We start from the raw sequence: 26,804 nt of genomic DNA on the forward strand, positions 1-26,804 counted from the left end.
GGCAAGCATTTTGGAGCTTTCACCTAACTAACTACAGGTGGTGAGATAAGCTGCACAATACATTTGTTCTTTCAGTATATTGTTGCACACACACCATCTGTTTAGCAAATGCCCTTGTTATCAACAGCAGCCATTTAAACTCACCTGAGCTAACAGGTATGTGCGCTGGTTACTCTGCTGCACTTAAAATTTCTTTTTTGGCTTGCTCCAATGCCTTTTCTGAAACGTTGTCTCCCTCTGGTGGAACACTGACTTCTTTCATTTAACTCCTGCAGACTATAAAAAATAACCCAACCCAAAAAGTTTGGTTGATTAGTCTGTGGCATTCTTTTAAACTGTTGCTTATGGCGGTCTCTGTGAGCTTCTCAGTGCCGTTCATACAGCCAGGTATCCTGCCTGCAGTAGATGGAATGTGGCAATGGAACGCTGGCTGCGCGTGTCATAATAGGCTCTGAGCCTTTATATACCTGCGCACGGCAGCAGCCACCTTCAGTCTGCTGCTGGACAGCCAGCAGCAGCAAGAAAGGTAAGTAATCAGCAGCACTCCTGCTAAGTGTAGACAGCTGCTCGTTCCACCCCCCCCCTTAATTGGTTCTCCTCCCTTCCACCGGTGTTGAGGCGGGTGGGAACAGCAGGGGGTGAGGGTGCTGTGCTAATATAGGTGGAGTTATGCATATCTAAAACGCGTGGATTGCGGCAGCAGCAAGCCGAAAAGTGCAGGCATGTAAGGGATCTAGAGGTTGACAACATGTCTTCTTAACGGGAGTCCAGGTGCCCATCTCCACCAATGGACTTTTCAGGATCCGAGGGTGGTACCGTAGGCCGAAACCAATTCTGGTTATCGCTTCTCGGCCTGCTCAGAGACTAATCCATCGTGGACGGTCCGGAGGACGAGGATGAGGACTAAACTCCTCCTCCCCTTCTCCCCTTATGTGTCTTGTCTTTCAATAAAGCTTCGGGCCTGTGATTTTCCCCTCCCCATCCCCTTTTTCCCAATCCCCATCCCTTATCACGGTTCGTCGTACTGTATTGATTGACACGCTTTTTCTTTCAGATTGAGTGTTTTGTGTAGCATAGGGGTGTGATGTGTCTAGTTAGTGCGTCGTATCCTCATGCTATGTAAATATGATGTAGAATTCTGTGTGTACTGGGCTGCGGCACTGTACACTGTCTGTTAACTTATTTTCTGTGCTAATAATAGATATATTCAATCAAAATCTGTTCTGATCAGTTTAATATCTGATACATCCCCTATCTGGGGACCATATATTAAATGGATTTTTAGAACAGGGAGATGGTAAAACAGCTTGCTCTGTCCACTCCACGCATTGACCAGATATTGCAGCATTTCCAGGACCGGTGCACTCCTTCTTTAATGCAGTTTCTAAAATCAGAAAGAATTGAATTCAATACATTTTGTTGCTTTTGCTTGTTTGTTGCATTTTTGGAAGGACATTTTAGCCTTGCTTTTCTTCCCCTCATTGGATTTTTCATGTTACAAGTTGCAGAAGCCAGATGACAAACTTGTTTTGGTTCAACTTCAGAAACTCTGCATTGCATTTTAATCTACTGTAATGCAATGCTATGTATCCAGCTATACCCCCCTTTCCTTCCTTTTGGATAAACAGACATATTAGGCAAGCATTTTGGAGCTTTCACCTAACTAACTACAGGTGGTGAGATAAGCTGCACAATATAATTGTTCTTTCAGTATATTGTTGCACACACACCATCTATTTAGCAAATGCCCTTGTTATCAACAGCAGCCGTTTAAACTCACCTGAGCTAACACGTATGTGCGCTGGTTATACTCTGCTGCACTTAAAATGTCTTTTTTGTCTTGCTCCAATGCCTTTTCTGAAACGTTGTCTCCCTCTGGTGGAACACTGACTTCTTTCATTTAACGCCTGCAGACTATAAAAAATAACCCAACCCAAAAAGTTTGGTTGATTAGTCTGTGGCATTCTTTTAAACTGTTGCTTATGGCGGTCTCTGTGAGCTTCTCAGTGCCGTTCAGCCAGCCAGGTATCCTGCCTGCAGTAGATGGAATGTGGCAATGGAACGCTGGCTGCGAGTGTCATAATAGGCTCTGAGCCTTTATATACCTGCGCACGGCAGCAGCCACCTTCAGTCTGCTGCTGGACAGCCAGCAGCAGCAAGAAAGGTAAGTAATCAGCAGCACTCCTGCTAAGTGTAGACAGATGCTCGTTCCACCCCCCCCCCCCCTTAATTGGTTCTCCTCCCTTCCACCGGTGTTGAGGTGGGTGGGAACAGCAGGGGGTGAGGGTGCTGTGCTAATATAGGTGGAGTTATGCATATCTAAAACGCGTGGATTGCGGCAGCAGCAAGCCGAAAAGTGCAGGCATGTAAGGGATCTAGAGGTTGACAACATGTCTTCTTAACGGGAGTCCAGGTGCCCATCTCCACCAATGGACTTTTCAGGATCCGAGGGTGGTACCGTAGGCCGAAACCAATTCTGGTTATCGCTTCTCGGCCTGCTCAGAGACTATTCCATCGTGGACGGTCCGGAGGACGAGGATGAGGACTAAACTCCTCCTCCCCCTCTCCCCTTATGTGTCTTGTCTTTCAATAAAGCTTCGGGCCTGTGATTTTCCCCTCCCCATCCCCTTTTTCCCAATCCCGATCCCTTATCACGGCTCGTCGTACTGTATTGATTGACACGCTTTTTCTTTCAGATTGAGTGTTTTGTGTAGCATAGGGGTGTGATGTGTCTAGTTAGTGCGTCGTATCCTCATGCTATGTAAATATGATGTAGAATTCTGTGTGTACTAGGCTGCGGCACTGTACACTGTCTGTTAACTTATTTTCTGTGCTAATAAAAGATATATTCAACCAAAATCTGTTTTTATCAGTTTAATATCTGATACGTCCCCTATCTGGGGACCATATATTAAATGGATTTTTAGAACAGGGAGATGGTAAAAGAGCTTGCTCTGTCCACTCCACGCGTTGACCTGGTATTGCTGCATTTCCAGGACCGGTGCACACCTTCTTTAATGCAGTTTCTAAAATCAGAAAGAATTGAATTCAATACATTTTGTTGCTTTTGCTTCTTTGTTGCATTTTTGGAAGGACATTTTAGCCTTGCTTTTCTTCCCCTCATTGGATTTTTCATGTTACAAGTTGCAGAAGCCAGATGACAAACTTGTTTTGGTTCAACTTCAGAAACTCTGCATTGCATTTTAATCTACTGTAATGCAATGCTATGTATCCAGCTATACCCCCCTTTCCTTCCTTTTGGATAAACAGCCATATTAGGCAAGCATTTTGGAGCTTTCACCTAACTAACTACAGGTGGTGAGATAAGCTGCACAATATAATTGTTCTTTCAGTATATTGTTGCACACACACCATCTATTTAGCAAATGCCCTTGTTATCAACAGCAGCCGTTTAAACTCACCTGAGCTAACAGGTATGTGCGCTGGTTATACTCTGCTGCACTTAAAATTTCTTTTTTGGCTTGCTCCAATGCCTTTTCTGAAACATTGTCTCCCTCTGGTGGAACACTGACTTCTTTCATTTAACGCCTGCAGACTATAAAAAATAACCCAACCCAAAAAGTTTGGTTGATTAGTCTGTGGCATTCTTTTAAACTGTTGCTTATGGCGGTCTCTGTGTGCTTCTCAGTGCCGTTCAGCCAGCCAGGTATCCTGCCTGCAGTAGATGGAATGTGGCAATGGAACGCTGGCTGCGCATGTCATAATAGGCTCTGAGCCTTTATATACCTGCGCACGGCAGCAGCCACCTTCAGTCTGCTGCTGGACAGCCAGCAACAGCAAGAAAGGTAAGTAATCAGCAGCACTCCTGCTAAGTGTAGACAGCTGCTCGTTCCACCCCCCCCCCCTTAATTGGTTCTCCTCCCTTCCACCGGTGTTGAGGTGGGTGGGAACAGCAGGGGGTGAGGGTGCTGTGCTAATATAGGTGGAGTTATGCATATCTAAAACGCGTGGATTGCGGCAGCAGCAAGCCGAAAAGTGCAGGCATGTAAGGGATCTAGAGGTTGACAACATGTCTTCTTAACGGGAGTCCAGGTGCCCATCTCCACCAATGGACTTTTCAGGATCCGAGGGTGGTACCGCAGGCCGAAACCAATTCTGGTTATCGCTTCTCGGCCTGCTCAGAGACTATTCCATCGTGGACGGTCCGGAGGACGAGGATGAGGACTAAACTCCTCCTCCCCCTCTCCCCTTATGTGTCTTGTCTTTCAATAAAGCTTCGGGCCTGTGATTTTCCCCTCCCCATCCCCTTTTTCCCAATCCCCATCCCTTATCACGGTTCGTCGTATTGTATTGATTGACACGCTTTTTCTTTCAGATTGAGTGTTTTGTGTAGCATAGGGGTGTGATGTGTCTAGTTAGTGCGTCGTATCCTCATGCTATGTAAATATGATGTAGAATTCTGTGTGTACTGGGCTGTGGCACTGTACACTGTCTGTTAACTTATTTTCTGTGCTAATAAAAGATATATTCAACCAAAATCTGTTCTTATCAGTTTAATATCTGATACGTCCCCTATCTGTGGACCATATATTAAATGGATTTTTAGAACAGGGAGATGGTAAAAGAGCTTGCTCTGTCCACTCCACGCATTGACCTGGTATTGCAGCATTTCCAGGACCTGTGCACTCCTTCTTTAATGCAGTTTCTAAAATCAGAAAGAATTTAATTCAATACATTTTGTTGCTTTTGCTTGTTTGTTGCATTTTTGGAAGGACATTTTAGCCTTGCTTTTCTTCTTCTCATTGGATTTTTCATGTTACAAGTTGCAGAAGCCAGATGACAAACTTGTTTTGGTTCAACTTCAGAAACTCTGCATTGCATTTTAATCTACTGTAATGCAATGCTATGTATCGAGCTATACCCCCTTTTCCTTCCTTTTGGATAAACAGCCATATTAGGCAAGCATTTTGGAGCTTTCACCTAACTAACTACAGGTGGTGAGATAAGCTGCACAATATAATTGTTCTTTCAGTATATTGTTGCACACACACCATCTATTTAGCAAATGCCCTTGTTATCAACAGCAGTCGTTTAAACTCACCTGAGCTAACAGGTATGTGCGCTGGTTATACTCTGCTGCACTTAAAATGTCTTTTTTGGCTTGCTCCAATGCCTTTTCTGAAACGTTGTCTCCCTCTGGTGGAACACTGACTTCTTTCATTTAACGCCTGCAGACTATAAAAAATAACCCAACCCAAAAAGTTTGGTTGATTAGTCTGTGGCATTCTTTTAAACTGTTGCTTATGTCGGTCTCTGTGAGCTTCTCAGTGCCGTTCAGCCAGCCAGGTATCCTGCCTGCAGTAGATGGAATGTGGCAATTAAACGCTGGCTGCGCGTGTCATAATAGGCTCTGAGCCTTTATATACCTGCGCACGGCAGCAGCCACCTTCAGTCTGCTGCTGGACAGCCAGCAGCAGCAGGAAAGGTAAGTAATCAGCAACACTCCTGCTAAGTGTAGACAGCTGCTCGTTCCACCCCCCCCTTAATTGGTTCTCCTCCCTTCCACCGGTGTTGAGGCGGGTGGGAACAGCAGGGGGTGAGGGTGCTGTGCTAAAATAGGAGGAGTTATGCAGATCTAAAATGCGTGGATTGCAGCAGCAGCAAGCCGAAAAGTGCAGGCATGTAAGGGATCTAGAGGCTGACAACATGTCTTCTTAACGAGAGTCCAGGTGCCCATCTACACCAATGGACTTTTCAGGATCCGAGGGTGGTACCGTAGGCCGAAACCAATTCTGGTTATCGCTTCTCGGCCTGCTCAGAGACTATTCCATCGTGGACGGTCCGGAGGACGAGGATGAGGACTACACTCCTCCTCCCCCTCTCCCCTTATGTGTCTTGTCTTTCAATAAAGCTTCGGGCCTGTGATTTTCCCCTCCCCATCCCCTTTTTCCCAATCCCCATCCCTTATCATGGTTCGTCGTACTGTATTGATTGACACGCTTTTTCTTTCAGATTGAGTATTTTGTGTAGCATAGGGGTGTGATGTGTCTAGTTAGTGCGTCGTATCCTCATGCTATGTAAATATGATGTAGAATTCTGTGTGTACTGGGCTGCGGCACTGTACACTGTCTGTTAACTTATTTTCTGTGCTAATAAAAGATATATTCAATCAAAATCTGTTCTGATCAGTTTAATATCTGATACGTCCCCTATCTGGGGACCATATATTAAATGGATTTTTAGAACAGGGAGATGGTAAAAGAGCTTGCTCTGTCCACTCCACGCATTGACCTGGTATTGCAGCATTTCCAGGACCGGTGCACTCCTTCTTTAATGCAGTTTCTAAAATCAGAAAGAATTGAATTCAATACATTTTGTTGCTTTTGCTAGTTTGTTGCATTTTTGGAAGGACATTTTAGCCTTGCTTTTCTTCTCCTCATTGGATTTTTCATGTTACAAGTTGCAGAAGCCAGATGACAAACTTGTTTTGGTTCAACTTCAGAAACTCTGCATTGCATTTTAATCTACTGTAATGCAATGCTATGTATCCAGCTATACCCCCCTTTCCTTCCTTTTGGATAAACAGCCATATTAGGCAAGCATTTTGGAGCTTTCACCTAACTAACTACAGGTGGTGAGATAAGCTGCACAATATAATTGTTACATAGTTACATAGTTACATTGTTTATAAGGCCGAAAAAAGACAAGCGTCCATCCAGTTCAGCCTATTTCTTGTGCACTGCAGCTATTCCGCAGCGTTGATCCAGGGGAAGGCAACAAAAACCCATGCGGTATAGGCCAATTTACATCATTGAGGAAAAATTCACTTCCCGACACCAATCTGGCAGTCAGATTAAATCCCTGGATTAATTAACTAAGCATAAGATGTAATTTTATTGTTCTCAAGAAAGGCGTCCAGGCCTCTCTTGAACTCATTAAGTGAGTTGGACATCACCACTTCCTCTCCCAGAGAGTTCCAGAGTCTCACGGCTCTGACCGTAAAGAATCCCCTTCTATGCTGGTGCAGGAACCTCCTTTCCTCCAGACGCATAGTGTGCCCCCTCGTCTTTGTCACCATCCTTGGTATAAACAGGTCATGGGAGAGATCTCTGTACAGCCCCCTGATGTATTTATACATGTTTATGAGGTCTCCCCTAAGCCTTCTCTTTTCCAACGTAAATAGGCCTAATTTTAACAACCTCTCTGGGTATTCTAGTCCCTCCATTCCCTTTATTACCTTAGTCGCCCTCCTTTGTACCCTCTCTAGCTCCAATATGTCTTTCCTGAGCACCGGAGCCCAGAACTGTGCACAATATTCTAAGTGCGGCCTTACCAGCGCTTTATACAGAGGAAGAACAATGTTCTCATCATATGCCCCTATTCCTCTTCTGATGCATGCCATGACTCTATTTGCCTTCGCAGCTGCTGCCTGACACTGGGCACTCCAATTTAATTTGCTATTAACCAAGACGCCCAGGTCCTTCTCCATGTCAGATTTCCCCAACGGTTTCCCATTTAATATGTATGGGTGACTGCTGTGTTTCTTTCCCATGTGCATGACCTTACATTTATCGGCATTGAACCCCATTTGCCATTTTTTGGCCCAACTCCCCAATTTATCTAAATCCTCCTGTAGCTGTGCCCTATCCTCATCTGTATTAACTACTTTACAAAGTTTAGTATCATCTGCAAATATTGCTATTTTACTATGCAACCCTTCCACTAGATCATTAATAATATATATTAAATAATATAGGGCCCAAGACAAACCCTTGAGGCACCCCGCTAGTAACCCTGACACACCCTGAGCTTACTCCATTGATAACCATCCTCTGCTTTCTATCACTCAGCCAGCTATTTACCCACTTGCACACATTATCACCCAGACCAAGCATTCTCATTTTATATACCAACCTTTTGTGTGGCACGATATCAAACGCTTTGGAGAAGTCAAGGTATACAACATCCACTGACTCTCCCCGGTCCAGCTGTGAGCTCACCTCCTCGTAGAAGGCCATTAGGTTTGTTTGGCAGGAGCGATCCCTCATGAATCCATGTTGATATGGAGTTAGACAGTTATTATCATTAAGATATTCTACAATAGCATCTCTAAGAAATCCTTCAAACAATTTACCCACAACAGACGTTAAGCTGACTGGTCTATAGTTCCCAGGGTCACTTTTAGACCCCTTTTTGAATATTGGTACCACATTTGCTTGGCGCCAGTCTAGTGGGACAGTCCCTGTCCATAAAGAGTGCTTGAATATAAGATACAGCAGTCTGTCTATCACATTACTTAATTCTTTTAGTACCCGGGGGTGTATGCCATCTGGGCCTGGTGACTTGTCTATTTTGATATTATTTAGACGTTTCTGAACTTCCTCCTGGGTTAGGTGGGTGATATTTAGCGGAGGGTTTACTTTATCACTCTGCATTTCCTCCGATAAATTGTTTTCTTTTGTGAAAACAGTGGAGAAGAAGCTATTGAGTAGGTTTGCTTTACCCTCATCGCCCTCTATGATTTTACCCAGGTTATTTTTCAAGGGGCCAACTCCATCAGTTTTAATCCTTTTACTGTTTATATAGTTAAAGAACAGTTTGGGATTCGTTTTACTTTCCTTGGCAATTAGTCTCTCTGTCTCCTCTTTTGCTATTCTTATTTGTTTCTTACAGATTTTGTTTTTTTCCCTATAAGATATTAGCGCTTCCTCGCTGCCTTCTTGTTTAAGTTTACCGAAAGCCCTTTTTATGTTTTTCATTGCCCTCTTGACTTCCTTATTTAGCCACATTGGCTTCCTCCTATTCCTAGCCCTTTTATTCCCATAAGGTATGTACCTTCTACAGTGACTATGTAGGACTGTTTTGAAAATTTCCCATTTTCTATCCGTGCTCCTATTACTAAAGATACTATCCCAATCTATAAGGTGAAGGGCATCTCTTAGCTGATCAAACTTTGCCCTCCTGAAGTTCAGTGTTTTTGTGACTCCCTTGCTGGGCACCCTACTGAAGCACATGTGGAATTGTATAATGTTGTGGTCACTATTTCCCAGGTGCCCCCCGACCTGCACCTCAGTTATTCTGTCTGGCCTGTTAGTTAATATTAAGTTTAAAAGGGCCGTCCCTCTAGTTGGTTCCTGCACAAGTTGTGACAAATAATTGTCTTTGATAATTGACAGAAACCTGTTTCCTTTCTGAGATCTACAGCTTTCGGTTTCCCAGTCTATATCGGGGTAGTTGAAGTCCCCCATAATAATCACCTCGTTATTTTTTGCTACTTCATCTATTTGTCTCATTAATAGACTTTCCGTGGCTTCTGCTATATTTGGTGGTTTATAACAGACTCCTATGATAATTTTATTATTGTTTTTTGCCCCATGTATCTCCACCCATAAGGACTCGACCTCCTCATTTCCCTCCCATACATCCTCCCGTATTGTAGGCTTTAGACACGTCTTTACATATAGACAGACTCCACCCCCTTTCTGATTTCTTCGATCCCTTCTAAACAGACTGTAACCCTGTAAGTTAACTGCCCAGTCATAGCTTTCATCTAACCATGTCTCGGTTATTCCCACTATGTCATAGTTACCTGTAGATATTTCTGCTTCCAGTTCATCCATCTTGTTTGTCAGGCTTCTGGCATTTGCTAGCACGCAGTTTACACGATTTTGTTTTGTTCCAATCTTCTCCCTGTGGATTGTATTAGAAATTTTCTTACCTCCCTTCCAAGTATCTTGTCTTGGACCTTCTTTGTCGCACTTCATATCTTTCATTAGTATGTTCTCTGGTTTCATGTTCGTGTCCGGCGTTTTTCTTCCCATCCCCTTTTCTTCTACTTTAACGCCCTCCTGATGAGTGTTGCGAGTCTCCTGGCGAATGTGTGTTTCCCGGGTTTGTTGAGGTGTAGTCCGTTTCTGGCACGGTGTCTGTCATAGAGGTAATTCACACCGTGGTCCAGGAATCCAAATCCTTGTTGTCTGCACCATCATCTCAGCCAGTTGTTCACATCAAGGATCCTGTTCCATCTCCTGACGCCATGCCCGTCTACTGGAAGGATAGAAGAAAAAACTACCTACGCATCCAGTTCTTTTACTTTCTTCCCCAATGCTTCAAAGTCCTTGCAGATTGTCGGTAGGTCCTTCCTTGCCGTGTCATTGGTGCCAACATGTATCAGAAGAAATGGGTGGACATCCTTGGAACTGATGTGCAGTCATCCGAGTTTACTCACAGTTCTGTTTAAGTTCCTCAGGTACACTGTGAGGGTGTCAGCCTCCCGCGTCGCACCGCGTTCACCAGACAGGGGTTCAGCACTTTCTCAGGTAGATCAGGAGTGCTTGACGGGACCCCGCTTTTGTGTGTTCCTCTCTAGACCGACTTCCCGCGCTGGGTCTTCTCCCTCCTGCCCTGCGCCTCCCAGTAAAGTCCCGAACAGGTACTCTGTGATCCCTCTGGGCAACCTGGAGTTCCCGGACCTTCTTAGTGCCCTCTCTCAGTGACTTAGATGTTGGAGTATGGTAACTGCACCCTGGAAGTGCAGAAGCCTCTGGTTTTCTGGCTGAGACGTGAAGTACTCGGCCAGTCCTGGGACCGGTTCCCCTCTTGCGGCCTGGTCCCTCTGACACCTGGCAGATTCGGGCGTATGGGTGGCTTCCTGGTCCTTCCTTACCCCTGGGATCCCTTTCCTTAACGGAGCCTTCTCCTCTGCTCCCCTCCTGGGCCTTCCTGGCTAAGCCCCACTCTGGAGCAGAGCTCCCGAAGAGCCTCTGCTCCCCTCCTCTCCAAGACTACTCCTCCTCAGACTCTGACTCCTTCTCCTTCTACCTTCCCTCTCAAGATGGCTTCTCTTTATATATGTTTTCCAAAGTGCTCCCATAAACTACGCCCTCCACCCACACCCACTACATGGTTCCCCCTCTCTTTGGTTCCCCCCACTCCAGCCAGGGACAAGGCAGCAAATCACAGTGCATCTTGCCCTTCCAGCTGGCCTGGAGCAGTGTAGTGTTGGGTGCAGGTGTTGGGGTCTGGGGCAGCACTCCATCCTTACCTGAGAAGGAGATACCACACCTCTGGGTGAGGTGCAGTACCCCTGTGGCGATTGAACCCTCAGGGGCGCCACATTGTCATGTGATGCAGGTCCTGGACGATGTGCAGGCAGGTCTTTGCAACAGCGGTGAATGGAAATGTCACTTAGCTCCTCCAAAATAGGAAATAATATTAAACAAAACCCAAAGCAGCTCCACCAGCAGTCCCAAAGGGACAAACAGTAGAAAGTAATGCTAGTATGCCAGTGATCTTAAGCGCTAGAGTGATGGATGGGGATAAAAAAACGCTGAATAAAACAGGGCTAAATGGTCAATTGAGACCTTTTATTAAAAAAAGACAGCAGGCAGGCCGTCTTCATCAGGTGATACAAGGGGGTAGGCTTGGAAAGTTTAAAAAGGGTCCAAGAGATACTGATTGGACCATCAATTGATGACGTAACAACAGGACAATTAACCCCTTATATTTTAAGGGGTTAATTGTCCCCATCCATTTTATCCCCATCCATCACCCTAGCGCTTAAGATCACTGGCATACTCGCATTACTTTCTATATATAAGAAAGGGGCTTAGTGACCGGCTGTGGAGAGGAGCGCCCAGAAGATGCTGGTTAGATGTTAGAGGAAGTGTTCAACATGAGGGCCAGGTCAAAACTTGTAGACAAGCAGACAAGATAGGTAATATGCCTTATACTTCTGTTCTACGTGGTCTAGGGTACCGGGTATGCTCCACCCTCGGTACCCTGAACCACTTAGGTAATATGCCTTCCATTACGTCATGTTTGGTGTTTCTGCTTTGTGTTTTAAGAACGTAGATTTTGTTAGAATAGATTGTGGGCTCCATTAGCTGAGCCCCTGAGGTGTCAGAACACGCCCCAGGTGACCCCATATTGGAAACTTCACTGCCTAAGGAACTCATCTAGGGGTGTAGTGAGTAATTTGAACCCATAGGTGCCTTACAGAATTTTATAAAATTGAGTCATGGAAATATGACATTTTAGTGGTAAAAATGCAATTTTTTTAATTTGCTGCAAATTTGTCAGGTACACAAGGGTTAATAGGTGAAACTGGACCCCAAAATTTATAAAATAATTTCTCCTGAAAGCGGTGATGTCCCATATGTCATCAGAAATTATTGTTAGGCCACACGTCAGGGGCCTATCATCATGTCATCATGATGACATCCGGGTGACCAGAGCTAACAAGTTATTTAGGTCATGTGCAGTGCACGATCTATCTAACTGGTGTCAGTGCAGCACTGACAGTTATAAAGTGTAGCAAAGCTCTTACATTGCTATGCTTTACAATGACTGCGATCAGAGCTGTGAAAGTGAAAATCTCATAGTGGGACTAAGTAATAAAAAAAGTAGAAAAAATAAAATTGTAAAAATATTTTTTTTTTCATTTACAAAATAATAATTCTATATAATATTTTTTATGAAAAAAAAAATAGAAGAAAAGTACAATTGTTATCGTCGCGTCCAGAACGACCCGACCTATGAAACAGTCCCACTAGTTAACCCCTTCAGTGAACACTATAAAAAAGTAATTAAAAAACAAGGCAGTGGGCGAGGCCTGATGCTTGATGTGAGCAGACACACGGACTGAGAGCTCCTGCTCATAATCCTGTAATCCCAGCCTGCACCGACAGAAAACAGATTTATACCGCTGATCCTACCTCCTAACACACTCCGGGACCTGTGAGGAGTTGATATCGGTGGTCCCCGATGAGAATGAACCGTCAAAAGAGCTGCACTGGCAAGGAAGACAGCCAGCCCAACATGGCACTGGCTGAAGAAACAAAACACTGAGATGTCAGAGACTGCAACTTGTCTGAGACGCTTTGCCCGGGTGACAGAGGCTGCTGTATATTCTCTTAAAGGTCAGCGTGGGGAGAAACAAGGAGAAGCAAGTGCTCCTGATAAAGTGCAGATGACGCAGCAAAAAATTCAGCAGCAACTTTCCTGGGTATCAAGTGAAGGAATTTACTTGGCTCCGGCAGTAAACATAGAGCATACCACAGACCAGGAACCCACCATGAGGAATGTGCTATCTGAGGTCAATATGTCCAACAAGTCCCTGACCAGCATTACCACCCATATGGGATTTATGAAGGAAGATATGTCATCTATAAGGAGAGACATTCAAAGGGCGTTTGAAAGAATTAAAGAAACAGAGGGCAGAATTAATAATATTGAGGATCAATTGTGTCCTATGCAAGATATGAAAACATACAAACAAAATCTGATTGCCCTGCTTAATAAAGCGGATGACTTAGAGAACAGGCCCTGTTGAAACAATCTACTCCTTATAGGAGTCCCAGAAAGAGCTGAAGGCAAAAACGCGGTTGAATTTATGGAGACCTGGTTCAGGGATGTGTTTTGAATAGAGGCGCTGTCTCCTATGTTGGCAATAGAGTGTGCTCATAGGGCGCCTTTCAGACCCCCTCCACCAGGAGCTCCACCAAGGCCTTTTGTATTGAAGTTACTGCAATACAGAGATACAATCACGTGACTGTCCTAACTTATCCATTGAAAATACCAAGGTGGCCATCTTTCCTGACTTCTCTGCTGAAGTGCAGAAACGCAGAGAACAATTTACACCTGGAAAGAAAAGGCTGCGAGACTTACTACTCCCATATTCTGTGATGTATCCGGCACACCTGAGGATTGTAGTCTCAGGAAAGGGGCTCATCCATGAATCTCCGCGGGAAACTACACAATGGCTGGACATCAACGACGCTAAATTGAAAGCAGATAAATCCGGACCTCCATAATCATCAACACTTTTGCTTTGGTGGCTTTTGAATCTTGATGCCATTTGATATGGACCGCGGGAATCTCTGAAAAGGTTTTGAAGAAGAGTTTTTCTTTTTAAGTCAGGTGTTGGACTTATAAAGGCTTCCAATCTCCCTCTGGGGAGAAATGTCTGTGATGTTTGATTGATTGTATTGCAATGTTAGAAGTTATTTATGTTATGTGTTAAAAAGGGGTACATGCAAAAAGAAGGGAGGGTGGAGGAACAGCTCAAAACGGTCTACTGGTTAGTCTGTTTCCCTGCGCACATATGGCTAAGCTTGTAAATACTATAGCGTGGAAGGTGCGGGGAATGGGAGACCCAACCAAGAGGTGTGCTGTATATACTTGGCTACATCAATACCAACCAGCAGGTCGTGGATAGACTATGCTTTTCATTCGGAATTTTCTTCTCACGCCGGAGGGGTATCTGTTTTGATTCATAAATCAATCCCATTTAAATCCCTTAAAACTGTATTGGATACTGAGGGACGATATATTGGTATATTAGTCTATATACAGAATTAAAATAATTTTGGTAGCTTTATATAAACTCCCTCCATATAAAGATACAATTATTAAAAACGTATTATACTTTACATTGGAATCTCCTAAGTCTCCAGTTTTTTGATGGGAGATTTCAATAATTATTTCCACCAGCATTGGGATAGACTACATATGGTTAACATATCTGACCCGGCCTCCTCTACGGGGATGGTTAGATTATTTTCAGAAATTGGGTATGTGGTTATTTGGAGACAAAGAAAACCCTCAATTAGACAATATTCATGCCACTCAATGTCACACCATTCCTTGTCAAGGACTGACTTGGCAATTGGAACAGAATCTCTGAATCCGTTAATTCACAAAGTGAAATATTTACCCAGGGGAATCTCAGACCATTCTCCGATATGTGTGCAATTGAGAACAGGGGGAATAGAGGGGGTAATGAAATGCCCGTGGCAATTAAATCCATAAAAGAGGACCTGATAGAATTTTTTTAAAATAAACGAGGGATCAACATCAAAAATCAAGATGATGAGTTGATTGAGAAATTTCCTCTAAGCCCTAATCAGACATTACAATTGGAACAAATTAGACGCTCTATCATGAGTCACCTGAAAGACACCTCCCTAGAAATTACTACTAATGGCTTTGATAGCTTAGTGAGGGCCACGAGGACGTCATCATCTATCTCTTTCTTATACAATGCAATGAGGGATGTGATGTTGGGAGTAAATACTGAATTTTTTTTCAAACACTGGGAGAAACAATTTAATGATCAAGACATTGGAGTTAAGATAAGAGAAGGTTGGGGAAAACCTGTAAAGCAATAACTAATGAGATGTGGAGGGAAACCCAATTTAAGATCATTCATAAAGCAAGATACGCCTTTGATCTCCCCAAAACGCCCCTTAAACCTGATAGAATTCTACGGACTTATTACATGGGCTTTGGCTGTGTCCAAGACTACATATCTTCTGGGGGGCTATTCTAGATTGCATTAACCCCTTTATGACCTGGAACGTATTAGTATGCCCCAGGTCATCACCCCCAGTTCAGCATGGGCTTCGGCGCTGAGCCCGCACTGAACCGGGCACATGTCAGCTGATTTATACAGCTGACACGTGCCCGCAACAACCAAGGGGGGAATCGCGATCCACCCGCAGATGTTAACCAGTTAAATGCCGCTGTCAATCTCTGACAGCGGCATTTAACATTGCCGCGCCGGAAGCAAGGCATCAGCCCCGCCCATCGGTGACTCCGGGTCATCGATGGGTTGGCATGACAACCCAGGGTCTGCAACAGACCCCTGTGGTTGTCATGTCCTTATTTCTATGAGCGCCGCCCAGTGGTCGGCGCTCAGGCGCTCATAACAAGTGAGCATTTCTGCTGCATACAGGTGATCTGCTCACTGCCTGCATGCAGCAGAGGCAGACAAAAAGTGTAAAAAAATGTTTCTAAAAATATAAAAAAATAAAACAAATATGTATAAAAGTTTAAATCACCCTCCTTCCACCCCATTCAAAATAAAACAATAAAAAAAAACAAAAAACACATACACGTTTGGTATCGCCGCATTCAGAATCACCAGATCTATCAACATAAAAGAAGAATTAATTCGATTGGTAAACGCCGTAACGAGAAAATAATTCTAAATACCAGAATTACGTTTTTTGGTCGTCGCAACACTGCAATAAAATGCAATAACGGGCGATCAAAACATCGTATCTACCCCAAAATGATATCAATAAAAACGTCAGCTCGGCTCGTAAAAAATAAGCCCTCATCCGGCCCCAGATCACGAAAAATGGAGACGCCAGGCGTCTCGGAAAATGGCTTTTTTTTTTCCACCACTTAAATAAAAAAGAACCTATACATGTTTGGTGTTTACGAACTCGTAATAACCTTGAGAATAATAATGGCTGCTCAGTTTTAGCATTCAGTGAACGTGGTAAAAAAAACAACTGTAGAATTGCATTTTTTTGCAATTTCACCGCATTTGGAATTTTTTTCCCGTTTCCCAGTACATAATATTATAAAACCAGTAATGTTGTTCAAAAGTACAACTTGTCCCGCAAAAAATAAGCCCTCACATGGCCATATTGACCAAAAAATAAAAAAGCTATACCTCGGGGAACAAGGGGAGCAAAAACTAAAAATGCAAAAACGGAAAATCCCAAGGTCCTTAAGGGGTTAAAGAAATGTGGATCTTTAAAACACAACTCCCTCTTATGATGAAATTGTTCCACTTCTGGCCTAGAGATAAAATGAAAGAGGGAACTTCTCCGTTTAAGATCCCCCCATTATTCTATGTTTTGGTTCTATTGGCAAACCGTATGTTACGAGGCTGCTGGTTGGAATCTTCAATCCCGACTTTACAGGATTTCATCTCACAATTAAAAATCTATTATATTTAGAAAGAATAGAAGCAGAAAAAATTAAACTCATGAGCAAATACTTTGTTAAATGGAAAAACTTTTATTGGAAAACACTGAAATCAAAAAGAAATCACATATTGTAACGACGTTTGTTAACTCTGTTTGGTGTCACACTGAGAGATTGAGAGGGTCCCTAGAAAAACTCCTACAAGACCCAACAGATGATTCTGCAAATATTGTTTGATACATAAGAATCTATTGGTAGAAGTAATAGATATTAGAACATAATGAGAAACCAACTTGCATAAAGGTGTGAAATGGTTAGACAAAGATTAATAATCAATAGCATGTAGATCAGGGAAAGGAAGAAGGATGAGAATAAGAACAAATTAGAAAGGAAGGATTGATCCATGTCACAACGTATGGCTGAAAGCTCAAGAATCAACAGCAAGACCCATCTGGATTGATTTTTTCTTGTGTTTGGATGTGTTTTGAATTATCTTTACAAAAATACCAATAAAATATGTTTAAAGAATAATAATACTATGGGATGCCATGAAGGCCTATGTTAGAGGAACACTTATAAGAGATATTATTAGATACAAAGCTAAAACTAAAGAATTCACACAAGATCTCCAAAATGGGGTACAACAGGCTGAGGTGCAATACACCCTAAACCCATCAGCTGGTAATGGCCGGAAGTAAGAGGCAGCTCAGAGATTATTTCATGATCATCTTATCTCTAAGGCGGAAAACAAGCAATTCTTTACAAAGCAAAAATATTTTGAACAGGGGGAAAGTGTGGGGCATCTTCTTTCTACCGTAGATAAATCACAGGAGGGTCCAGAAAATGGAGACAACACATCAGGAAACAATAATGTGCTAAATGTCTTTCATACTTACTATTCTAGTATTTATGAATCAAGATTTAGAGGAAAAGAGGACGAACTTGGATTGTTTCTTGAGGATATAAAATTACCTAAGTTTAAAGAGGAAAGTAGCTCCTACCTAGGAAACCCACTGACAATGTCTGAACTTGAGGATGCATTACAGTCCCTTGCTAATGAAAAGTCACCCGGCTCTGATCGACTGCTATGTAAGAATATAAGGATCTCCTAATCCCTAAACTATTAGATACTTTTAATGAAGCATTAGAATCGGGTCACATGCCAAAATCTATGCTGTCATATCGTCCCATTTTTCTTCTATTGGTAGACACTAAAATTATTGCAAAGGCCCTGGCAAATAGATTATTTCACATTATTACAGAGATTATTCATCAGGATCAATCAGGCTTTATGCCAAACTGGTCCACAGCAATGAATTTACTAAGGCTTTTTTTGAATATTCATAAATCAGATGTAATAATAGGACATAAAGCTATTCTTTCTTTCTTTCTCTCGATGCGGTGAAATTATTCAATGGCGTAGAATGGAAATACCTGTGGGAGGTTCTGAAAAGGTTTGGGTGGGTCCCAAATTCCTATCATACATACAGGTTTTGTACTCAGGATCTCAGGCTAAAATAAGAACTAACGGTCTCTTATCTGCTACAATCACGTTGGGGAGGTGCACACGGCAGGGATGCCCCCAGTCTCCCTTCCTTTCCGCGATGGCCATTGAACTTGTGGCCTGTATGTTGAGTGCTAGTCCGGATAGTGTAGGCTTTAAATATGGTATCTTAGATGAACGAGTTTCACTCTATGCTGACGATTTACTGATATATATACAGGGTGGGCCTTTTATATGGATACACCTAAATTAAATGGGAATGGTTGGTGATATCAACCTCCTGTTTGTGGCACATTAGTATATGGGAGGGGGAAAACTTTTCCAGATGGTTGGTGACCATGGCGGCCATTTTGAATTCTGCCATTTTGGATCCAACTTTATTTTTTTCAATGGGAAGAGGGTCATGTGACACATCAAAGTTATTGACAATTTCATAAGAAAAACAATGGTGTGCTTGGTTTTAACATAACTTTATTCTTTCATGAATTTTTTACAAGTTTATGACCACTTATAAAATGTGTTCAAAGTGCTGCCCATTGTGTTGGATTGTCAATGCAACCCTCTTCTCCCACTCTTGACACACTGATAGCAACACCGCAGAAGAAATGCTGGCACAGGCTTCCAGTATCCGTTGTTTCAGATGCTGCATATTTTATTTCAAGCTAGGAAACATATTGCATCCAAATGGATTGCACCCCTCACCTCCAGAAATGAGTGAACTCAAAAATAGGATAAATAATATCAGATTAGAAAAAGGGGTATATAAAAAACATAACTGAATGAATACATTTGAGAAAATATGGGGCTTAAGGTTGGATACACCTGGAATGCCATCAAGGGGGTTATTGTTGGAGAGACAATGACTTATAGGGGAAGGGGGGTATTGGCGAGGTCTAATGTTTCATTGTAATGTGTACTGGAATTCCTTAACATGTGGTATGGGTAATATAGCACACCTATATGTGTATAGGATTATAATGTTTATTGCAACATTATGGTTATATAAAAGATTTCAAGAATGTGGAATGTTAATTGTAAGAAATAGTAACTGCAAGTTATCAGATGGTAATGGGCAAGCTGAAAGGATATAGAGGAGAGATGCATATATGTGATCCCTATGGTATGTTATTTTATTATTGTATGTACTGGTTTCTTGTTTTTTAAAAAAAATAGAAAAAAAAACTAATGAAAAAAATCTCAAATGTATTGGATTAAAAAGAAAAAGATTAGGAAAAAGGCTTCTCCCCTGTGTGAGTTCTCTGGTGATTAACCAAAGCTGATTTCTGATTAAAACATTTCCCACATTCTGAACATGAAAAAGGCTTCTCCCCTGTCTGAGTTCTCTGGTGCTTAATCAAATCTGATTTCTGGTTACAACATTTCCCACATTTTGAACATGAAAAAGGCTTTTCCCCTGTGTGGGTTCTCTGGTGAATAACTAAAACCGATTTATTGTTAAAACATTTCCCACATTCTGAACATGAAAAAGGGCTTCTCCCCTGTGTGAGTTCTCTTGTGGCAATCAAGAATCATTTTACGATTAAAACATTTTCCACATTCTGAACATGAAAAAGGCTTCTCCCCTGTGTGGGTTCTCTGGTGATTAACCAAAGCTGATTTATGGTTAAAACATTTCCCACATTCTGAACATGAAAAAGGCTTCTCCCCTGTGTGAGTTCTCTGGTGCTTAATCAAATCTGATTTCTGGTTACAACATTTCCCACATTCTGAACATGAAAAAGGTTTCTCCCCTGTGTGAGTTCTCTTGTGGCAATCAAGAGTCATTTTAAGATTAAAACATTTTCCACATTCTGAACATGAAAAAGGCTTCACCCCTGTGAGGGTTCTCTGGTGATTAACCAAAGCTGATTTCTGGCTAAAACATTTCCCACATTCTGAACATGAAAAAGGCTTCTCCCCTGTGTGAGTTCTCTTGTGGCTATCAAGAATCATTTTACGATTAAAATATTTTCCACATTCTGAACATGAAAAAGCCTTCTCCCCTGTGTGGGTTCTCTGGTGGCTAATAAATTCTGATTTCTGATTAAAACATTTCCCACATTCTGAACATGAAAAAGGCTTCTCCCCTGTCTGAGTTCTCTGGTGCTTAATCAAATCTGATTTCTGGTTACAACATTTCCCACATTTTGAACATGAAAAAGGCTTTTCCCCTGTGTGGGTTCTCTGGTGAATAACTAAAACCGATTTATTGTTAAAACATTTCCCACATTCTGAACATGAAAAAGGGCTTCTCCCCTGTGTGAGTTCTCTTGTGGCAATCAAGAATCATTTTACGATTAAAACATTTTCCACATTCTGAACATGAAAAAGGCTTCTCCCCTGTGTGGGTTCTCTGGTGATTAACCAAAGCTGATTTATGGTTAAAACATTTCCCACATTCTGAACATGAAAAAGGCTTCTCCCCTGTGTGAGTTCTCTGGTGCTTAATCAAATCTGATTTCTGGTTACAACATTTCCCACATTCTGAACATGAAAAAGGTTTCTCCCCTGTGTGAGTTCTCTTGTGGCAATCAAGAGTCATTTTAAGATTAAAACATTTTCCACATTCTGAACATGAAAAAGGCTTCACCCCTGTGAGGGTTCTCTGGTGATTAACCAAAGCTGATTTCTGGCTAAAACATTTCCCACATTCTGAACATGAAAAAGGCTTCTCCCCTGTGTGAGTTCTCTTGTGGCTATCAAGAATCATTTTACGATTAAAATATTTTCCACATTCTGAACATGAAAAAGCCTTCTCCCCTGTGTGGGTTCTCTGGTGGCTAATAAATTCTGATTTCTGGTTAAAACATTTCTCACATTCTGAACATGAAAAACGCTTCTCCCCTGTGTGGGTTCTCTGGTGGTTAATCAAATTTGATTTCTGGTTACAACATTTCCCACATTCTGAACATGAAAAAGGCTTCTCCCCTGTGTGGGTTCTCTGGTGATTAACCAAAACCGATTTATTGTTAAAACATTTCCCACATTCTGAACAAGAAAAAGGCTTCTCCCCTGTGTGGGTTCTCTGGTGGTTAACCGAAACTGATTTATAGCTAAAACATTTCCCACATTCTGAACATGAAAAAGGCTTCTCCCCTGTGTGGGTTTTCTGGTGCTTCACAAAATCTGATTTCTGGTTAAAACATCTCCCACATTTGGAACAAAAAAATCTATTGTCCACTGTGTGAATTTTTTGATGTTTAAGAATAGAGTTTTCGAGGGTAAACCTATTTCCATTTTCTGAAAGTGAAAAAGTCTTCTTTGCTTTAGGAGCAGTTCGTTTTTTAATGCTTATTTTTTTATTTTGACTTTCCTTAGTAGTCTGTAATGAATCAGAAGACAGAACCTGTTTCAGAGGATCAGATGAAATATCTTTGCTGTGGAGGGATGATGGTATATCTGGAGTAATGATATTCACTTCAATTGTATCCTGTGGGATCTCAAGATAATCAGATTTAAAAATCTCCTGTCCCTCTGATCTCCTGGTACAGTCATCTGCCAAGAAAAAAAAACAATTATTAATTTTGAATAAAATATCCTTGAAATTTATATTTTTGAACATTTCTACTTAAAATGTCTGTAGAAATGACAAGTTATTGACAGAATAACAGTGAAACGTGAAAACCTCATAGGATGAACCAGTAGAGCGTGGTGTTCAACTGTTTGCTCATTCAGCCTCCAAAATATGGAATAAGACGCCATCAAAAAATGTTATGTAGGCGAAAATAATACCAATAAAAACTTCTACTCATCAATAACCCAATCCAGCAATATCCGCTCTCCCAAAGTCAAATCTCCCCCTCGCTTCTGAGTCTTGCGCCCAAACCACAATTATCATCCATGTATTTGGCATTACTATAGTGAGAAGAACCCACTTAATTTACGGTGTGTGTCTCCTGGAGCACAATCTGGGCACTATGTGTTGGGTATTAAAATAGTATATTTGCCATTTTCACTCTCCATTATCCACTGCATGCTAATTTCCAGAAGGTGCCTGTGGAGTCAAAATAGTCACTACTCCTATATATTAATTCACTGAGGGTTATAATTTCCAAAATGGAGTCACTTTATGGTTTTCTGCCATTTTGTCATATTAAGGTTTCTGTAAATGGTGTGTCCCATCTCCTCTGGGATCTGCTCCTGCGACGTCTGTTTCTGTGACGTCTGCTTCTGTCACCAGGAGCCACCTTAATCATTCTGCAGGTGGCACTGGTGATGAGGGACGTTAGAACCAGAAGCTCTGGGTGGCACAGAACTTGTCCAGCCACTACCATTAGGGTGCCTGGGAGCTGTAGTACCATCCAGTCTGGCAGTATGGGTTGTGTGTGATGCAGATGGAGTAACCTCCTCCCTGCTTCAGCCAATTGGAAAGCACCGCACCCTACTAAAGCTGGAAGCATATTGCCGGAAGCTGCCAGATACAGCCTTGTTCTCCTCTGGTTCAGTCCTCTGTGCTCAGCTCCCGGCTTGTGGATTTGTTTCTTGTTGTGACCCTGGCCCGTTTACTGACTACTCTTGTGTCTTCTGATTTTGTATTTTCTCTGCCCTCCTGGTTCTGACCTGGCTACCGGACTATTCTTCTTGGGTTTAAAAGGTGATGAGCAAGGCAATCCCTGGGATCTGGAAAATGGAGTATATAGCGCCAAGTTTGTTTGTGGTAGCCATGTTTTGAGTTGCCAGGTGACCATGAACAGTGCCCCCAATACATTGTGTCTGCAATCTATTCCAGCAAGATCTGCCTTCAAATAGCTAAATGTTGCTCCTTCCCTTCTTAACCTGCCATGTGCCCAGACAGTAGTGTACAACCATATATAGGGCATTGTCACATTCAAGAGAAGTTGGAAAATAATTTGTAAGGTCCATTTGTTTCCTATTATCCTTTGTGAAGAATTCCAACACTTATCACCACATAAAGTGACAAATGTCAGATTTAAAAAATGGTAACAAAGAAAATGACGGCACTTCCACTACAAGAAATAGGTGTGAACAGGTGCTTACTAAGAGCAGCTACCTCCATATATAATGAACAAATAAAGTAGCACACTGTAACTCTGAGTATATAGATATGAAATATGAATAGCATAACCGCTGTAGAAAATAGAAATAAATGAAAAAAATTTTTGAAACATTTTTTTTAGCGCATGTAAATATGAATTATGGAAAATGAATAGCATTACTGCTGTAAATAAATGAGAAATTTTAGCGCATAAATTGGCCAATTCATGTGTACCTGACAGCCGCTGTAAGGCGTTTCCCGATGTCAGGACCTACCAATGTGAATACCTCTCTAAGAGACCTCCGTCTGCTTATGTGTGGGAAAGACAGATCCTGATGCATTTAAAACCACCTGCGGCATGGGGGTGGGGGTGGAGTGCTCAGTCAATGCTAAATCTAGTAACAAAGAAAATGACGGCACTTCCACTTCAAGAAATAGGTGTGAACAGGTGCTTACTAAGAGCAGCTACCTCCATATATAATGAACAAATACATTTTTTCATTTATTTCTATTTTCTACAGCGGTTATGCTATTCATATTTCATATTTCATATCTATATACTCAGTGTTACAGTGTGCTACTTTATTTGTTCATTATATATGGAGGTAGCTGCTCTTAGTAAGCACCTGTTCACACCTATTTCTTGAAGTGGAAGTGCCATCATTTTCTTTGTTACTAGATTTAGCGTTGACTGAGCACTCCACCCCCACCCCCATGCCGCAGGTGGTTTTAAATGCATCAGGATCTGTCGTTCCCACACATAAGCAGACGGAGGTCTCTTAGAGAGGTATTCACATTGGTAGGTCCTGACATCGAGAAACGCCTTACCGCGGCTGTCAGGTACACATGAATTGGCCAATTTATGCGCTAAGATTTCTCATTTATTTACAGCAGTAATGCTATTCATTTTCCATAATTCATATTTACATGCGCTAAAAAAAAATTTCTAAAATTTTTTCATTTATTTCTATTTTCTACAGCGGTTATGCTATTCATATTTCATATCTATATACTCAGAGTTACAGATTTAAAAAATGGGGCCTGATTGGGAACAGAAAACTGGCTGCAGGAAGAGGTTAAATCAGAGTATTTTGGGCACTAACTACTATAGTAAAAAGCAGTGACTATAAACAATAACACATCTACTGAAATGATCAAACTCAACAGTCTCCATCAGTAAAAAAAGAGTAACAAGTATGGGGCTCGGTGGTTCTTCGTAATCTAAACTATCGTAAGGGCCAATATTTTCTGTCAGATGACTTTCAAGAAGAAATATTAGACATTGAAGGAGAACTTTTTATAAATAGTGCAGAGCTGAGGTGTCTTAAATTTAGCCCTCGGGCATTGGGAAGACGTAATGGAGACCTTCTTTTAAAGACTACCAGGAAGTTACAGAGGCAAATCCCACCACAATAAAGCTATCACACAAAATGAACCTGGAAAAAAATACAGAATAAAAGATATGTTACATCCCAAACAACAACGTATGTATGAGGGGAGAGCTCCAACACTAAACCGGAGTTGCACTCATTTATGATAAACCATTGGAGCTACTATGAGTCCTGACCAGGAGAGTAGAGAAAGTATTAGCACCCCCATTTCAGGAGAGATTGTGCAGTAATCTGAATTCCTTAGGATTGAAAACATAATGGAATTGATGACGTGGAGTGAATCCATTAAACCAGGGCTGGAGCCAACACATCTCCTGCAGGCGTGAATAAATGTATATTACAGCCATCAGCCACGCACAGCTTAGAGATGTATCATGGCACAGGTGTAATGTTTTCTGTATAGTTTATCGCAATCCTGTATGAAGTTAGCTGGTTTGACAAGAAATTGAAAAGTCAGGATAAAGGGAAACTCTGCTGTTATTCTACAGAAATTCACACTTGGCCTCACTGCACATTTAATGTTGTCGATCATAAAAGTGACGTTTAGCCAGAAAGACTGGACCTGGTCTTGTAGGGACCATATGACACATTCAGCAGCACAGAAGGGAGAGAAGGTAGATTCATCCAATAAGATATCAGGGATCTAGGAAGCCAACAGCATCATTACCCTCCGCTTTCTCTAAGAGGTCCATCATAATTTTTCTTCAAGTGATTTTCTAACTTGTCAGCACATTCTACGTACGCTGTCATTTGGCTTTGTAGTTTACAGATCTGGGCAGGTAACGGTCAGTGTCTCCTAATCCCAGGGGGTAGGTGAATCCTCCAGGTTGTAAGTTCTATAGAAAAGGGCTTTCACAACTACACAAAGTAATGTGAACATTTTTGGATGGAGGAAAATGTTGTGATCTAGAGGTAAAATGCTGATCACACGATTGTGACATGGCTGGACTACACCACCGATAAAGCAGCCACAGCCAGTGACTGAGAAGAATCTGTGACTTTTCTGCATTTAGTGGTCACTACTCACCTGGGTAGTCATATGTAGGATTCTCCTCTTTACACCGCTTATCACCCCTCACATATGTCTCTGTAGTATCAATATGGGCCAGATCTTCACCCTGAAACAAATATTGTAAAAGTCACAGACAGATGGAAAAGTCACATCTATGATCAGCTCTAATCCTGCCATCTCCACCGTTCTCATTACACAAATATAAAACACATAATACTGGTGGATAAAACAAGACTAAGCACAAGACCTTCACAGCCACCTACACATCATAGGGGAGATCTCATGACACTTTCTCTCCATCTACCTGATGATCCTGAGGAACATTGGGATCTTCTTGTTTACAGTCCTGTGGAAGAAGAGGACGGGGACATCTCTCTGGTGTTGTCCTCTTACTGGATAGATCTGGAGGAAACACATACAGGGACTGAATTCATTCTTTACATACAGATAATTATAGGCCGTGTGTATTTAGTCCTGTCTATTACCTGGTGATGTGAGGGGCTGGGGAACCTCCATCATGACGTTCTTGTACAGATCTTTGTGTCCTTCTAAATACTCCCACTCCTCCATGGAGAAATAGACAGCGACATCCTGACACCTTATAGGAACCTGACACATACAATGATACCGTCATCCCCTCGATCCCTTCATAGCATTACTGTATAATGTCCCAGCAGTGTCACCTCTCCAGTCAGCAGCTCAATCATCTTGTAGGTGAGTTCTAGTATCTTCTGGTCATTGATGTCCTTATGTATCAGGGGGTGAGATGGAGGTCCTGTGATTGGGCTCAGGGGTCTTCCCCATCCCTCAGACACAGGGTCCTGACAGCGCCCACTAGAGGTCTTCTTCACTACTGTGTAATCCTGGTTATGGAGAGACACATTAATAAATCTCACTACAGACATTTCCAGAGTCCTCACCTCTCCAGTTCTGTCCATCTGTTATTCCCATATATAAGAATGATGTAATGTGACGTCATCAGAATCTCTCACCTCTCCAGTAAGCCGGAAGAGGATCTCTAGGGTGAGGTGTAATATCCTCTCCACCATCTTGTCTCTGTCCATATCCATCCTTGATAGGTGATTCAGAAAAATTCTCTTAATATAGAAGATCTTCACTGAGAGAATCCGATATTGTAGAGACCTGAATGAGAAGAAGATGAGCCGATGTAACATCATAAAGATCCTGTGTAATAATACAATTACTGGAGACAATAAG

At 42.1% G+C, this 26,804-nt stretch overlaps 1 protein-coding gene and 4 pseudogenes across 1 annotated transcript; 4 read left to right on the plus strand and 1 right to left on the minus strand.

The window, feature by feature from the left end:
- Positions 1 to 1,201: 1,201 nt before the first annotated feature.
- LOC141178733 (U2 spliceosomal RNA) lies at positions 1,202 to 1,370 on the plus strand (annotated as a pseudogene).
- A 1,473-nt stretch (positions 1,371 to 2,843) lies between these two features.
- Positions 2,844 to 3,012, plus strand: LOC141178732 (U2 spliceosomal RNA; annotated as a pseudogene).
- Positions 3,013 to 4,483: 1,471 nt separating this feature from the next.
- Positions 4,484 to 4,652, plus strand: LOC141178730 (U2 spliceosomal RNA; annotated as a pseudogene).
- Positions 4,653 to 6,120: 1,468 nt separating this feature from the next.
- LOC141178729 (U2 spliceosomal RNA) lies at positions 6,121 to 6,289 on the plus strand (annotated as a pseudogene).
- Positions 6,290 to 20,252: 13,963 nt separating this feature from the next.
- Positions 20,253 to 26,491, minus strand: LOC141178685 (uncharacterized). Its single transcript, XM_073660572.1, has 3 exons — positions 26,270 to 26,491; positions 26,072 to 26,195; positions 20,253 to 21,682 (listed from the first exon to the last, which is right to left on the minus strand). Exons 1-3 carry the CDS (start codon positions 26,489 to 26,491, stop codon positions 20,400 to 20,402), a joined length of 1,629 nt encoding a protein of 542 aa, XP_073516673.1. The 3' UTR covers positions 20,253 to 20,399.
- Between the last annotated feature and the right edge of the window lie 313 nt (positions 26,492 to 26,804).

Source organism: Phyllobates terribilis, unplaced genomic scaffold (assembly GCF_046119375.1).
Source record: "Phyllobates terribilis strain yellow unplaced genomic scaffold, ASM4611937v1 Scaffold_29__1_contigs__length_15306474, whole genome shotgun sequence".
Classification (NCBI taxonomy): domain Eukaryota; kingdom Metazoa; phylum Chordata; class Amphibia; order Anura; family Dendrobatidae; genus Phyllobates; species Phyllobates terribilis.

Coding starts and splice junctions, on each gene's coding strand:
- LOC141178685 (XM_073660572.1), bottom strand. CDS start 26,491: ATGTCTGTAGTGAGATTTATTAATGTGTCTCTCCATAACCAGGATTAC. Junction 26,196..26,269: donor TTGAGCTGCTGACTGGAGAG/GTGACACTGCTG, acceptor TGTATGTGTCAG/GTTCCTATAAGGTGTCAGGA. Junction 21,683..26,071: donor CCAGCCCCTCACATCACCAG/GTAATAGACAGG, acceptor TTTTCTTGGCAG/ATGACTGTACCAGGAGATCA.